Raw genomic sequence first — 15,544 nt, forward strand, 5'->3', positions numbered from 1 at the left:
CGGTGCATGTGATGTCGGGTTTTTATTTATTTAAATCACATACTAAATCTGTCAGCAGAATACAATATGCTCCAAAGGTACTCTGCATGACGTCAGACGGACAAATACAAAAACGTGTTTATTTACAGTCGATATAAAACATGAAATCCACCAACAGGCCTCCGTGAGGGAGCCTCTCTCTCTCTCTCTCTCTCTCTCTCAGAGTCTCCGCGGGCCTCCAGAGGTTCATTCTTTGAACTTCCACTCCTGTCGGCACATGGGGCACTGCTGCTGGACCTGCTGCGAGTTCAGCCATTTCAAGATGCAGTGCATGTGGAAACAGTGGGAGCACTGACCCCAGACCAGCGGGCAGTCGTCCCCAGGCACTTTACCTGCAAAAGAAAAGTTTAACATTACAACTCAGTAACTCTTACTTAACTGTAACATCAGCACTCCTAACTGGCTATTGATACTGTATGTTAAGCCTTCATGACGGCATCATTACAGTTCAATGTAAATTCACACACGCTCGCTGTGTTGAGTGTGTTACTGTAGTGTGAATTGTGGTTTAGTGTTTTCCAGCATTACAGTGTTACTGTACTTTACTGTATTTTAGATTATTACTGTAATCTTACAAGTGATTGAAATATCTACGGACTTGAATAAAAACAGGACAGAAAATGTTTGTACAGCCACAATCATTACTCGCCTATAGACTGGATAATCAGAAATACAGGTATGAAGTCTAGACCTAATACTGAAGTGTTAAGTCGGGCTCTAGACTTCATTATCTACAACACATGCACAGTAAAACTGCTCAATAAATAACAGTCCTTCTTATTCTTCATCATGTAAAATACAGATTCTGCAGAAATTGCCGGTTTATTGTCACTGCTGTATAACCTGCATATGTTTGACAGTATTGTTTGATAGCGACCAGTGTATTTTAAAATTAAAATCAAGTCACTGAACACATGCAATGCTGTTAGAAACTTGACATTTGTTTCAAAAGGGGATAGCAGCTTGTGTGAGGAGTCACACTTGTGGCGAAAGGACATGCCCGATCTGTTCAACTCATAAAGACCCTGTGACATAAATCATCATTTAATTTCAGTATGGAAGTTAAGTTGTTAATAATAAGTAAGGAGTGTATGTATCCGTCCTACTGTGTGGTGAGTGTTGAAGCAGTCAGGTGCAGGAAGTTGTGGACATCCATACAGCATCCATACCATAACGCTGGCTGGGTTACTCACAGTCTGGGCAGCAGCCATTGAAGGGCATCCTGCAGATCCCACAGTTTTCATCGTTGGCCACCCACAACCAAGAGGCCACTCCGTTCCACTGTCGGATCTTTACCTTCATCCTCCGTGTCCGACAGGAGCAGAGACACCCAGCAGCACACTCCCACAGGAACCAAGGCAGCACACGTTAGCATGTGAGCTAATGTTGACATTGATAACTTCTGTAACGTTACTATGCTAGCTGTTCAGAGACATTAGCTTACTTACTGGGCAGCGTTGAACGTCTCCTACAGATGTCCAACAAGAGTGAAGTTGTAATGTTCATTTACGACAAACTAGAAATCATGTCAACAACATGCAGCTAACATTTTAGCAACCCGGGAGGAAAAAAAAGCTGTTCTTTCTTCTTCTTCTATTGAATTTCCGGCCGGCCGTGTGCGGAGTGGCGACACTGCCGCCAACAGTCAAGTTAGGGGAAAGCAGGTGGAGGGAGGGTTGTGTTAAATGTATATCGTCACCTTCCTAAAATAATGGCCTAAGTCATTTTTTTGACAAAAATGATTTTTTTTTTTGCCTAAATTATCTCCTCATGATGCTGGCCGCCTCTGGTAAAATCGCCTGCATCCTCAGTTGAACAGATTATGCGAGTCTACCCCTGTAGTTTAATGGCCTATGTCAAGAGTGTGACTTAGGCAATTGTACAAGGTTTTCAAGATGGCGGCTGCTTCAAGAAGAATGAAAATCTACCGAGCCACTGAATTTATTTCCATGATTCAGGGCTCGTCCCCTATTGGTAAGTGATGAGGTTTACTGTAATATAGGCTAGGCTATAAATATTGCATAGTTATTCAGTCTTTTTAGTCAGCAAAATAGCTAAGTCCATGAAGCTAGCATTTAGCAAAGAGTGGAAAGGCTCCAGAATCTGTGGCTGTTACAAGTGTGTTTGTGTTGTGTTTTTATTTAATGAAAATCTCACTTGAACATAATATTAGAAATCAGAGTTGAAGGTTTAGAATTGCTTAAGTCACAAAGGCATGTTCAAAAATTTGCCTAAGTCATTTATTCCTCTTATGTTACATAATTGACAGACATTGTTATTAGTATGTCAATAGTCATCTATTGTCATAACCTTTTTGAGTGAAATTATTGATAAATATCATATATTCAATATTTGGTTCAGTTTTTTGTGTTTTCTGAAAAACCTGAAAAAATGACTTAGGCCATTATTTTAAGAGGGTGTCGATATATTATATTGTTTTATTTAAATAAACACGTCACTGATAATGACCAGGGGGATGCCTTCACATGAGAGCACAGATCAGTCGTTTTAGCAGCTCTCTTATTGTTTAAGAGGAGATTGTGTCAGTTTACTCTTTGATTTGATCAGAGTAAGAAAAGTAAAAGCTTTATAATTTACATATCTAGATTTGTGGATAGAGTACTTTGCCAATATTGTCATTAAATTAATTCAATGCATTTTTTTTTTTTTTAGCAAGTCTGCACTTTGGAGCAGATGTTAAACACAGCTGGACAACAGTTTAGTTTGTGTTTGGTCGATCCTGGGCTTGAAACATCTGACAGGTAAGTTCAAAGCCAGAGTTTCATATTATTTTATTATTTGATTTATCATATTTACAAAGAATAGTGATTTCATTGTTCTTTAGCTTTTGTGGTCCACAATTAGACCAAAACTATCAATAGTCAAATGACTAAAACTAATAAAGTTAAATTCAGAATGAACTAAATGTGGCGTAGGCTGTCGTCAGGAAGTGTGCCTATGGTTTTCATATAGCTGTCCAAACCAGGTAGGTAGTACAACAAAACCAGCATAGAGCCATTCTTTTCTTTCCACTGTTTAATCTCTATCTCATTTTCCTTACAATACTGAAGCACTCTGGTTTTTCCCAACAACATCCTCAGTTCAGTCGTTTCCTTTGCAGGGGACACTTGAACTCATGAGTGTCCTGGGAGCCACAGAAAAGCAGTAAGACACATATTCTCAACTCTCAAGCACAAGACTTTCCTGGAGCAGGTCCGGGTCAGCATATTCTTTCTTCTTCGTTGCATCAGACGAGGGAGTTTCAAAACTGCTTTGGAAAGATTTTCGTCAATGGGCTAAAATTGGTGGGATCACCAGTATGGTCCTTCATCATGCACAACATACATAAAGCTACAATATCTGTTAGTCTGCTGCTTTGTTCTTTTCCACTCTTTTTATTTGCTGTTTTTATTTTATGGGACTTCTGAACAGTTTCTGCTGTGGGAGAGAGACATGCAACAAAGGTCCCTGGCCAGACTTGAACAGGGGACGCAGCAGCTTATGGGCAGCGTCCCAAACCACTGGGAACCCCATGCATTAAAAGAATAGCTTCAGATTGACACGTCCCTCGCTCAAAAATGCTTCAAAATGAAATAAATGGGATACAAAATAAGTAAAATCATTACAAATACTAACACATTTCTAGGATAGCGTGGACTGGATCTCAAGACCAGTCCCCTCACTGGCCCCGAGAGTGCTCCTCTGCATCACTGTCTTGAGTGTTTTGCGGGGTGTAGAGGGTGTCATCAGAGTCCTGGCTGCTGATGTGGACCTGGATCTCATCTGGGGCGAGGCCCTCTGCATCACTGTCATGCATCCTAGCCAGGCAAAGCACAACAAGGTCATCAGTGGTGTGAGACAAGCTGGAAAAAGGCCGGAGTGTGTCCCATCTCTGAATGACGTAGATGTGACTGAGATCAGTCAGATTTTTTGCAGGGAGCGGATGTTTGCTGCTCCGCTCTGAGACTAGTGTGCCTCATTCCTCCTTGGAATAATCTTTTGCATCAGATTGAAAAATGTTAAAAACTCCACGTTTTCTTTAAAATGAAAATGAAAAAAGACAGAGATCATCGAGACTTGTACCTTGTCATTTCCTGTCCCGGCTCCTCCGTCTCTTCCAGTTCTTTTTTCGACACTTGGTGAACGAGTGCCACGCCAATGCAGTCTCCCATGACGTTGACGACAGTGTTGCAGCGGTCCCTGAAGGGCACAAAGGACATCAGACTATGAAAGCAGACACTGCACGCTGTTCGTGTAGCGGTTGTGTAGCTTGCTAATACATGACCCATTAGCGTGAAGAATAAAGCAGGTAATATGAACTATGAACAAAATTCTATTAAATAAGGATTTTAACTGTGACAAATTACACAATATACCTCAAATTACAGAACGTTATGCTAATGTAATGACCAAATACCATCAGTTAGGTTAGCACACCGCATCATTTCCCACTCATTCTAAACTGCATGAATACAAACTGTGAGACACATGCATACATATACAAAGAAAATAAAGTTACACTTACATTTACAAAGGATTGGCTATGAAGTTTACTGTATCCTAAAACTGTTGTGTTACAGTCTGTATGGCGCTACAGATATGTCCTTGCAACTGATTTATACATTACCTAAGTCTTCACTTGTTTAGACCAAAGTTTTAAACCTGATTTAGTAAACCACTAGTTTGAAACTAGATAATAGAGGTCAGACCAGTCGATCCAGAAGCAGAAAAGGCAGCTGTTGTAGTCCACGCATCAGACATTTTGAATCAATCTCTAGCTCTGAACACCAGATTAAACTTACAGGAGCCATTCTACGACCACCAGAATGGCGGCTTCCCTCGCTGGCAAACCGATCGCCGACAAAACAAACAGAGTGGTCACGGCGCCTGCAGCTGGGATCCCTGCTGCTCCTATGCTGGACACCGCTGACGTCACGCTGCAGGTCAAACACAGATACTGTACTCCTCAGTGGGTTTTTGTAAAACTGTACCACGCCAATTTAAAGTCATTAACATTAACACTGAGGAACAGGAAGAGGGGCTTACGAAAGGGTAATTAACTGGCTCAAGTCCAGATGGATGTGGTTGAGTTGGGCGATGAAAACTGCAGCGACCACTTCGTAAAGGGCAGTTCCGTCCATGTTGATGTTGGTCCCGATGGGCAGCATGAAGCGGGTGATTCCGTTGGTGATCTTGAGTCGCTCCTCGCAGCATTGGAACGTGACCGGTAGTGTGGCAGAGCTTGGAGAAACGCACGGCAGCCTTTGTTAGTGCACTGCGTCTATGGAGAGCTTAAATCGGGCAGCTCTGATGGATGAATGTATGAATAAGCTCTCTGCGATACTACACTGTTACACCGTCTTACCTGGACGAGATGACCAGTGCGGTCAGTAAGGCCGGGAAAACCCCCTTGATAACAGGCCAGGGGTTACGTCTCACACACAGCACATAGATCAGCGGTAGAGTTATTGTTCCATGGATTATAAGCCTGAAACACATCATATCAAATACAATTAGTGACAACAGCAAGAGTTTGCATTCACAGTGCAGCTGCTAGGTGGGAGACAACCCTCCTCCCTTGTTCAGCTCATTACACTCAGGGGTTTTTGCTGTTGCAGTCTTAGGTGGTCTGGTATGACCGGTGGACTTTGGTACCTAATTGTAGCTAATGTAAGCAAACTTTTGCTAGATATTACTTTGAGACTGACATTTCAGTTTGTCAGTGACTCCTTTATCCCATAATTGTCACAGAGTTAACACATTGCGTGATAATGCTAATGCTAAAACATCGTGTAACCGTAGCACAAGTAGAGGACACTGATAAAGTCAGCAAAATGGCCATTATAGGGCCGTTTGCTAACGTTAGCCCACATAAGCTCCTAGTTTTATTGATCGATTCAACTCCATTTGCAAGAGGGATGTGTCATTTCTTCTGTAAAAAGCACTGCACTGAAAGCAAATCATTTTGAGAGTGATTGCCAAAAAAAACCCAATAACTGTATCACTAGTTGCTCAAAAGGTCAGAAATGCTGCAGAACGTAGAACAAAAGGCAACAGTGCTAAAACAGTAAAAGGTGAACATACCCGAGAACAACCACCACCATGAACTTTCCGAGTTTGAAGGTAGTTTCCCAGTCGTGAACCTCGGTGACATGGCTTGCAATCATGAACAGCAGTCCAATTGGCATGTAGCTGGAAAGAAAACCATGAAATGGGGAAAAAAAAGAAAAAAGAAAGGTTTCTCTCCTTTCAGAAAATGGAAGAAATCAAATGTGAGTCATGTATTTCATGGTCTGTTGTTTCACTTTACCCCAGCATCAGTTTGACCGCACTTTTTATGACCTTGTTGAGGGCAGTGAGGACCTCCACCAGGACTTCCCCCTTTTCTCCCATTTTGTTAAGGATCACGCCAATAACAAAGGAAGAGGCAATCAGCCCCAATAAGTTGGCTCCTTCCACGTGTTGCAGCACCAGTTGCACGTCTGTCGCATTCTGGAACGAGACCGGAGACATAATGGTCTGAGAGCAGCGTAAATGGAAACTCCACTAAAGAATCTTCATAGCAAGGGGAAAATATTTACGGCTTGCAGGCTATAATTCTGCTCATCTGCTTCAAACAGCACCCTCTGGGTCTTGCACTATGAAAACATAAATGTTCATATCATAAATATTACATGGAAAGAGAGGAAATGAGTAGTACATACTGTAGGATGCCTTAATGAAAAACACACCTGTCGGAAGCAAGCCTCAATCAGGTTTTGTGGGACCATGTTTCTATAAACAATAAACAAAAGTCACACTATCAGTGAGCCTGTAAATGCTGGCGGCCTCATCAAGGACATGATGTAGGTCACCTGACATACAGAAGAAAAACGGAGGAAGGAATATAAGTGATTTTTTTTTAAATACAATTTCGTCTCACCTTATGAGATCCAACAGGACATCGATGCCGGAGAAGGACTCCTCGACATCCACCTCACCCGTTACAACAGCGTAAGCCACCCCTGGCTTGATCAACAGCACCAATATCAAGCCTACAAGACACAGTCCAGGGCTGAACGTAAGAAGCAGAAACAGCACATGTGCTATGGCTTGAAAATGCCGTACTGGACTGACTGGGGGATACTGCTGCTACTCCTGTAAATAGTAAAAACACACAACACATCTGAAACACATCTTCATCCTTTGAATGCCGTTTACAATAAAGCTTTGTCCTGGGGTGTCCTCACCGCACGCATCACTCTTTCATGTATGATACACTTCACTTTTCATAGGCTGCTCTCATTTACTTTAACCAACCTTTATACTTCCAACAGCGTTTAGTTCCATTCAAGGTCATCATATTCACTCAGACACACTCACTGGGAGACTTTAAAGTGCTTTTAAGTGTAAAGCACCATCAGACTGAAATAATGACTTCTTTTCATGACTTCAACACGTCTGTGCTTGTTTACCTTAAATCTACTTGCACTTGTTTTTGATTGTATTTACCTTCGTTTTTTAGTTTACAAGTAGACTCGGCTTTGTGTTTTTTGGTCCGTTCATTGACTGTATTTCTCGATTCTTTTTTTTACAAAGTGCTATGAAACAAAGTTGTTGCATAATCATCTAACAACAACATCTGTCGCATGAGCTCTCCACTAGGAAGACTCCTTAGTGGGCTCTCAGTTTCACTTTATAACGTGAAAAGTTTATTGTTGTATTGTTGTAAGAAGACGTTTTTCACATTATAACAAGACGTGTTATTACGACATACAAACTTACCACATTACAACAAGAAACTGTTCTTATGACGTGAACGTGAACGGATGAATTGAGGAATACGGCTCATTTACACAACTTCTCACGTTATAACCTGATACTGATCCCTTTTTCTGCTCTTCCGTACAGAACAGATCTTGTGGCTCACAATGAACTCGCATATTTTGACATGTCAGACACAGGTGTAACGAATAACACTCATAATAGCTTCATTAGCACTAATAGTGTGCATGCTGGCTCACTGAGCTACTGATAACACCTGTTCTTCCCTGCTGTGACAAGTTAAAACTGCTTGCTGTGAGAAGGGTCTAACATGCGTGAAGACGACCATGGAAGAAATGAGTAAGTGTGTTACCTGATTGAAATAGATGTGTGTGTGTGTGTGTGTGTGTGTGTGTGTGTTAAAATGGCGACAAAGGCTAGTGAGTGAAAAGTTAAAATGCCTCCGGTCATGTGTGTTCATCGATGAAAATGAGAGCAAATGTACAGTATTTATTGTACCTGTAGTCACAGACAGAACAGTGGTTGAGACAAAGTATGCTGCTGCACGTCCAGCGATTCTTCTGGAAGCTGAGACGTTTAGAACAGAAACACCTTGAAAGAAAACAACAAAAACAACAACATAAGCTGCAGTTACATCATACTGTATTTAGGTTGAATAAGCTTAGACTTGCCAAACCACCAGTACGTTCCTTTTTAAATGCTGTGTGTGCAACCTAATGTAACAGTTAACCGTGTGACAAACACTCCTGTGGCTTACCTGTCATCACACTCGTAACGATGAGGGGAACGCCAACCACACGAAGCATCCGCATCAGTATTTCCCCCGGGAAGCCGATGTAGAGTTGGTCGTGTTCGGACATGGGGACATAAAGCTTGAGAATAAAGCCCAGGGCGATACCTGCGAGACAATAACAATGAAAAGGGTTAAAATACTGGGGAATAGGGATGTAATAGAGGAACAACTCAAGCGTTTTCACAAAAAGTGGTCTCATCTTTTCAGCCAACCGTAAGTCATATGTTCATAGATAAATTCATAGAGCACATTATGAATTCATTCAATTCTTACGCAAAGCCACATTGAACACAATAAAGCTTAAAAGGTGGCTCTCGGATATTTACATGTACGTCAAACAGAGGTCACATAATAATGTAGTAATAATCTTTGCTGCCATGTTGACTGATATATAATGTAATAGACCAGATATGTCTTGGTCAGTTGTGCACTGTGTATCCTGATATGCTTAAAACACATTTACACTGCTGGCCATTTTGAAAAGAGATCACATTTTAAACACCAGTGGTGTACATTGCTGTGTACACAGTGCTATTATTGACACCACCACTGGGTGGCACCATGGAGAGACATTTTCAAATCCTACACATAGTGCCATAGCCATGGTGCACAAAATACTTGACCCCATGTCATAGAATAATCCCATACACCGCTAACCCATCTTACCTGCATGGTCTGATAGGCGTAGCAATTAACATGGATTTTGAAATGAACCTGAAATCATTGATTCAATCAAGAAGCGTGTCTGTATCCAAGAAACCCACGAACAAAACAGAATTGCAACGGGCCACATTTTGAGCAAGCATGTACATACTGTACCTGTGCTATGCTAGCTTTTATTCATTATCATTTGTAAAAAAAAAAAAAAAAAAAATGATTGGAACCTGTCCAGCTAGAGCTACAGACCTATAATCATCTCTACTATAACAAAGGTGGATCTGTTATGTCAGGAACCAACAGCACTGCGATCACAGAGAGCTAGAAGGTCAGGAAAACAAGTGGCGATCAGCAGTTGATAAAGGTTTGAAAATGATTCATGCCTGCAAACGTGTGCAAGGTCTCATGTCTGTAGATACACACAGCCTATGATCATTCGCCATAGAAATGAATGTCCATCAATAATCATTTATTTAACGTGGTCACTCTCTTAAAGCAACTGTAATGATTTAAACTGTCCACTAGATGGAACTGTTTAATCTGTGTCTACAGGGCCTCTTTTCTTTCTTTCCAGCCATCACAATGTCTGACCATAATCTTAATACTTTGTAGGGACAATGTTTGATCTCAGTTGCTGTTCAAATAAAGCATGCCTATAATATGATAAAAAAAAATGCCAGGGCACAAACTCTGATGGCTCACAGGAGTTGGTGCAAGCAAACAGCACTGTACCAAATCACTCTGCAGACTGAAAGGATGCTCTGATCCTAGGCAACGAAATGTGGCATTTTTATTTAATGTCATACGAAACATTTCTCTCTCCTGGACAACGTCTTAAGTGTATGTGAATACACAGCTACAGCAGAGCAGGATATTGTGACTGGCAGTTCATTTTAGGTGTGATTGACGTTAGTTAAAACTCAGGCAATACTTAGACAACATGAATGAATGCTGCAGTTGCATCCGGAGAAATAGACAGAGTTGTAACTTCAATGAAAATTCAAACACGTTTTCGTATCATTTGTATTTTATTTTATTTTTCAATTATGATTGAATTCCAAGCTTTTTTTTTTTTTTTTTTGCCAACACAATTGCCCATGTAGCTATAACTAGCTAGTGAACTGTCACACAAGCCAGATCCCGCAAATGATGTAAAAATCAACATGTCTGGCTAACTTCACATCTTTGTCCAACGTCCAGAGTAGCTGGACAAACTTCTGACGCTAGTGGGCACTTACCCAGGACAACAGCTGCCAGGCTTGAAGCCAGAAACTTGTTCCGCAGCATGGACTCCCAGCATGTCCTCAAGCGGACACAGCCGCCCTCCTCAGCCGCCTTCATACTGTCTTACTTAGCTACAAGCAAACGAACTGCCGTTAGCTAGCTGCCCTGCGGCGACGCCAAAACACTTCGCCAACACTTTTATACTTGTATACTTTACTATGTTAATAGTGGGCATTTAGACAACATTTATTAGCCGAGTAAACAGGTTATTTTGATGAAGTAAGTTAACGCACTCACCGGGATAGATAACGAGAGCTCAGCGGCATCAGTCGGTCTCTGTTTCGCTCTTGTTAGTGTTTTGGTTCAAAACCGATTTTGAACTGTAGAACTTTGCAACATGTTTGTGTGTGTGTGTGTGTGTGTGTGTGTGTGATGTTTATGTTTAGGGAAGGATGAAGCCTAATTGAAACGTATCCCCAGCAATATTATGTATATATATTATCTATATAGGAACACAGTAATTCACTCAGTAACCATCTCTCCAATTACATTTCAACAGATCACATCACAGTGTGTGTGTGTGTGTGTGTGTGTTGTGCCCTGTCTCCTTCTCCAAGCAGTATTTTTAATTTCGAGAGGTCACAAAGTTGAACTTTGTAAAGTGAATATTCCTCATTTAATTGAATATTGAATGTTTTCCATCGTAGGAGGAAGTGCATCTCTGCCTCAGCCTCACCTGTCGAGGTGTTTTCTTTTGGTTGCCATGATTTTTTGTGTCTTCCTTTCTTTTTTGACTGCCAGTTTGTGGTCACTGAGCCTGTACTTGGTTAGCATCTGTCTCTGACAGTGGAGAGATATTCTGCCAATTCTTAATCTCTTTTTAGGGCCAGATAACATCTAATCTACTTTGGCTTTTAGTTTCTTCTTTCCAACGTTCCAAATAGGTTCCTTTACATTGCATTATAATTTGGTTTACTCTGATTGGTGTTTGGAATAAACTATCTATCTATCTATCTATCTATCTATCTATCTATCTATCTATCTATCTAATCAATTAAATTACAAATAGTTTCAGCTCTACACACTGTTATATCTAAGGCTGAGGTGCCGAAATCCTTTAACTCTTTTCTTTAAGGTATGAATGTAAAGTATATGACATTCTCAATGTTTGGTCGTATGTATTAGATTAAGATGGGTTAATCTCTGCTGAGAATTTGCTGGCCACCAAAACTCCATATTTACAAAAGAATCAAAGGGACAGGTTAATTGTCCCTAGTTTAAATAGACATTACATTAGTGGTGTTAATCAAGCCCAGACAGTCCTGAGGCAAGATCTAATCAGTGACTGATGTATGATGTTGCTTTGATGTTTAGACAGTAGGTGGCACTGCTAGTTATAGTTATTGGTAAATTAAGGTAGGCTAGCCAGTTATATAAGCCAAAATGTTGTATAAGTGTACAACATTGTTACTCTGTGAGTCTGTTCAAGTGTTGTCGTCATTGTCTTACTGTCTTTTTTTATTGTGTATTTTGAATACATCATTTTCTTTGATCCTACTAACAAAACTGCATAATAATTGGTTTATCTTTTAGGGAAATATATCAATTAATTAAGAACAACAAACAAACAACAACTTTCTCAGTTGATATGAAAAATAAACCTTCACTAAACAATTACAATGTTTAATTCAAGAATTAGTTCAATAAAGTTTTTTGAAAAAACGAGAGGGGCGGGATTTGGGGTGTCGCCGTCACTTCCGTAAAGTATTTACGCACTTCCGCCAGTTTAACACCGCGCCACCGGAGAGAGCCGCCGATAAACAACCGCTTCTCAACGCCGAAAGTTCTTTGTTCGTTTTCAGCGTCAGCGTCGACTCAAAGCTTCAGCTCCACGATGGCTGACAAGATGAACATGTCTCTGGACGACATCATCAAGCTGAATAAGAAAGGAGGCAGCGGCCGCGGAGGAGGATCGTCCCGGTCGGGTGGAAGTTCAGGTCGGGCCGGTGGGTCGTCCAGGCCGGCGCGGAGTCGACAGAACAACTTCAATCGTGAGAGAAACAACAGATCCACGCCGTACACCAGGGTATGAAAGAGAAGCAGTTGAAATTGAGCAAAAAAAATGTAAAAATGGAGTTGTTGGTGGCTTATCGGTCGTGGTTAGCTTTACATGCTAATGGACTTCCCCTAACTGGTGTGGTTAGCAGCAACAAGGGGGGGGGGGGGGCTCGGCGTCCTGAATTACCTGAAAGAAATGTGCCACGGCCCGCCTGAATCACTGTATATGTCCGCTCGGTGGGCCGCGTTCCACTCTGCATCAACCAGGAACAACGGGTTAATTAAGCCATTGTCGTAAAAACATGCTCCCACGTGAGACTATAGCTTGGATGGATTTTTTTTGTGTGTGCTCAAGATGGCTGCTTTGTGTCTGAAGATGTTCTTTGAGAAGTTGTCCTCTGCTACCGGTCGCAAGAGTCCTTCCGTGTCAATTATCCAGCATTTAACCGAATTCGATGTTTTATATTTATTTCCGACGGAAGCAACCGCGAAAGAAAGGCTTCGTGAAATCCTTTGTTTCCGATGGACGTGGACGGTTTTCATCTGCTCCAGTTAAACTCTGATCTATTAGCACCTTGATGGGACTGGAAGGTTTAAAATGATAGTCATTGGGGGGGGGGGAGCCATTATGGCAATTTGGATCAACCTGTGGAAAAACGGATGCCCCTGGCCTGATTCCCATGTTATGATTCCTTCTGTTAAGTAATTCGGACCCCCCCCCCCCCCCATGATCGTGTAGGCTACAGCGGTGGTCAGCTTTATCAGACCTACTGGGCTCACGTTTGGTTCCTCCCTGGTATTATCTTAATTGAGCCTTTTTGGTATAGCTTACAACTTCCCTGTTCATCTTCCACCCATGTTGGGATTTGTGGTCAAGTATTATGTAGTATTATTATTATTATTATTATTATTATTATAATAGTATGATCGATGGATCACCCGTCCACCCTTTTGTTGCTCTTCACAGCCCAGAGAGTTACCAGACAAGTGGCAGCATGACATGTTCGAGGAGCACGCCGGTGGTCGCAGAGGACCAAGTGCAGGAGCAGAAAGTAACGGCAAGCTGCTGGTTTCCAATCTTGACTTTGGCGTCTCTGACTCGGATATCAAGGTGACGTACTAAACCCAATTAATCCACTTTGCTGTTGTCAACGCTGTTGTGAACGTGACTGACATTTCTACTTTGCTCCCCAGGAGTTGTTTGCGGAGTTCGGGGAATTAAAGAAGGCATCTGTACACTACGACCGGTCTGGTCGCAGTAAAGGAACCGCAGATGTCCACTTTGACAATAAGGCCGATGCACTCAAAGCCATGAAGCACTATAACGGTGTCCCACTTGATGGTGAGGATTCAGTTCGATTGTCGTACTTTGGTTGCTTCTGTAGACGTACTTAAGAAAAGTGCTCTCACTCGTTTAAACTCATTTTTGTTCCCCTATCTTTTAGGCCGCCCCATGAAAGTCCAGCAAGTGACCTCAGAGGCTGACACACAGGATAGACAATCCACACAAGGGTAAGTCACGTGAAAGAGGCCATACACTCTGAATGCAGGAATAAACTATTGACTTTGGGAAGATGGACGATTGTAAATTATAGGGAGACAATGGACAAACCTTTATGCTTTAATAACAGTCACAATGTGTGTGTGTGTGTGTACCAGTGATTGGAGCTTATTAAGTTAATTTGTTGTAAATATATGGTTCTAAAAGCACCTGATCTTTTTTTTTTTTGCAGGTCAAACCGAGGCTTTGACCGGAGCAGACTTGGACAGCCCAAGTTCGAAAGGAGCGAACGGTTCGAAAGGAGTGAGAGGGGTGAAAGGAGGCAAGGTGGCGGCAGTGGAGGCTTCAGAGGGCGGGGAAGAGGAAGAGGGAGTGGTAACAGGCCCCAGCTTTCTGCCGAGGAGCTGGATGCCCAGCTGGATGCTTACAATGCCAAGGTGCCTGCATATGATTATTTTTATTCTATTTTATCACCGCGCCTTGAACATTTATTGGTTTTAATAATCCTGTTTCTCATGTTTACATTTCAGATGGACACCAGTTAGAATCGCTCAGAGGACGCTGCTCCCGTTTCCCGTTTTTTTCTTCTTCTTTTTTTTTTTTCTTCTGGTCGATGTGTTTTGAAGCCATTTTATTGTATGGACAGTTATATTCTGTTTTTAATATCTCAGTATTTTTGCAGCCATGTTTTCTGGAGCAGTTATGTTTTGAGGATTTTTCTCCTGAGCCACCAGCTCCTGTGCCCATGATTTTTTTTTTTTTTAATCACGTGAACATGATTCAACAGTTTGACAGGCTGTTTAATGTAATGTTAGAAATGTTATAGTTATAGTTCTGTCATTTGGTACTGTATACTTGACATATGGACATATTTCAGAGTTTTGTACATAAATAATTATATTGAATCATCTCTCTGGTGTCTTTATTTTGACATTTCTCCTCCCCAGGCAGAAAGTGCTATTGCTCTTCACTGTGATATCTACTTTTAAACAATGATTGTAATCCAAATGTGGCCTAATGAAAACAGAATTGTGCCATATTCTTGCTATTTTGTATATTTCTCAATATTGTCCTATCATGGTCTCGTTGGCTTCAGCTATTCAGACTTGTTAAGCAGTGACAAAATGTGCTACCAAAGCCCAGTTTAAAGCCAGGCTGCTGAATGGTGGCCACACTTGATGATGAACGATGCTTCTATAACAGTGTGGTAGATGGCAGTAATGTCCGACACCAGCTACCTAAAGTTCTCTGACGTTTTCCACCATAAACTTCTGGTCACACCAGAAGAAGCGGCTGTGGCAGCTTGCCATTTGTTAGCAGCATTCTGGTATTAACTCTTTCAGTAGTCTCATTCAGGGTTGTCCAATTTTGTTAAACAGGTAGCCTCATTAGGTCCTATGTCGGTGAGAACAAGTGAATAAAAAGAGAAAGCGTGTGTCCCTCTCAAGTTACCATACTCTGTAACCCCCTGTTCTCTATTACACTATTCAAAGAATGAAAATAGTGTA

At 41.5% G+C, this 15,544-nt stretch overlaps 3 protein-coding genes across 3 annotated transcripts; 1 reads left to right on the forward strand and 2 right to left on the reverse strand.

Moving 5' to 3' along the window:
• Positions 1 to 5: 5 nt before the first annotated feature.
• anapc11 (APC11 anaphase promoting complex subunit 11 homolog (yeast)) lies at positions 6 to 1,496 on the reverse strand. The gene is made up of 3 exons (XM_070924297.1): positions 1,488 to 1,496; positions 1,233 to 1,380; positions 6 to 371 (listed from the first exon to the last, which is right to left on the reverse strand). Exons 2-3 carry the CDS (start codon positions 1,339 to 1,341, stop codon positions 226 to 228), a joined length of 255 nt encoding a protein of 84 aa, XP_070780398.1. The 5' UTR covers positions 1,342 to 1,380; positions 1,488 to 1,496; the 3' UTR covers positions 6 to 225.
• Positions 1,497 to 3,718: 2,222 nt separating this feature from the next.
• LOC139303256 (excitatory amino acid transporter 3-like) lies at positions 3,719 to 10,594 on the reverse strand. Its single transcript, XM_070927009.1, has 13 exons — positions 10,492 to 10,594; positions 8,561 to 8,701; positions 8,302 to 8,394; positions 6,962 to 7,073; positions 6,771 to 6,813; positions 6,621 to 6,677; positions 6,350 to 6,531; positions 6,124 to 6,231; positions 5,405 to 5,527; positions 5,086 to 5,280; positions 4,842 to 4,976; positions 4,123 to 4,239; positions 3,719 to 3,857 (listed from the first exon to the last, which is right to left on the reverse strand). Exons 1-13 carry the CDS (start codon positions 10,592 to 10,594, stop codon positions 3,719 to 3,721), a joined length of 1,548 nt encoding a protein of 515 aa, XP_070783110.1.
• A 1,689-nt stretch (positions 10,595 to 12,283) lies between these two features.
• On the forward strand, positions 12,284 to 14,941 carry LOC139297495 (aly/REF export factor 2-like). Its single transcript, XM_070920200.1, has 6 exons — positions 12,284 to 12,563; positions 13,503 to 13,646; positions 13,730 to 13,877; positions 13,981 to 14,047; positions 14,269 to 14,473; positions 14,567 to 14,941. The coding sequence occupies exons 1-6, from the start codon at positions 12,372 to 12,374 to the stop codon at positions 14,579 to 14,581; spliced, it is 771 nt and encodes a 256-aa protein (XP_070776301.1). The 5' UTR covers positions 12,284 to 12,371; the 3' UTR covers positions 14,582 to 14,941.
• The last annotated feature ends 603 nt before the right edge of the window (positions 14,942 to 15,544 follow it).

Source organism: Enoplosus armatus, chromosome 2, assembly GCF_043641665.1.
Source record: "Enoplosus armatus isolate fEnoArm2 chromosome 2, fEnoArm2.hap1, whole genome shotgun sequence".
NCBI classification, from domain to species: domain Eukaryota; kingdom Metazoa; phylum Chordata; class Actinopteri; order Centrarchiformes; family Enoplosidae; genus Enoplosus; species Enoplosus armatus.

Coding starts and splice junctions, on each gene's coding strand:
- anapc11 (XM_070924297.1), bottom strand. CDS start 1,341: ATGAAGGTAAAGATCCGACAGTGGAACGGAGTGGCCTCTTGGTTGTGG. Junction 372..1,232: donor CAATGGCTGCTGCCCAGACT/GTGAGTAACCCA, acceptor TTTCTTTTGCAG/GTAAAGTGCCTGGGGACGAC.
- LOC139297495 (XM_070920200.1), top strand. CDS start 12,372: ATGGCTGACAAGATGAACATGTCTCTGGACGACATCATCAAGCTGAAT. Junction 13,647..13,729: donor TCTCTGACTCGGATATCAAG/GTGACGTACTAA, acceptor TTTGCTCCCCAG/GAGTTGTTTGCGGAGTTCGG. Junction 13,878..13,980: donor TAACGGTGTCCCACTTGATG/GTGAGGATTCAG, acceptor CCTATCTTTTAG/GCCGCCCCATGAAAGTCCAG.
- LOC139303256 (XM_070927009.1), bottom strand. CDS start 10,594: ATGAAGGCGGCTGAGGAGGGCGGCTGTGTCCGCTTGAGGACATGCTGG. Junction 5,281..5,404: donor GCACTGGTCATCTCGTCCAG/GTAAGACGGTGT, acceptor CGTTTCTCCAAG/CTCTGCCACACTACCGGTCA. Junction 4,240..4,841: donor GTGGTCGTAGAATGGCTCCT/GTAAGTTTAATC, acceptor TGTGCCCTTCAG/GGACCGCTGCAACACTGTCG.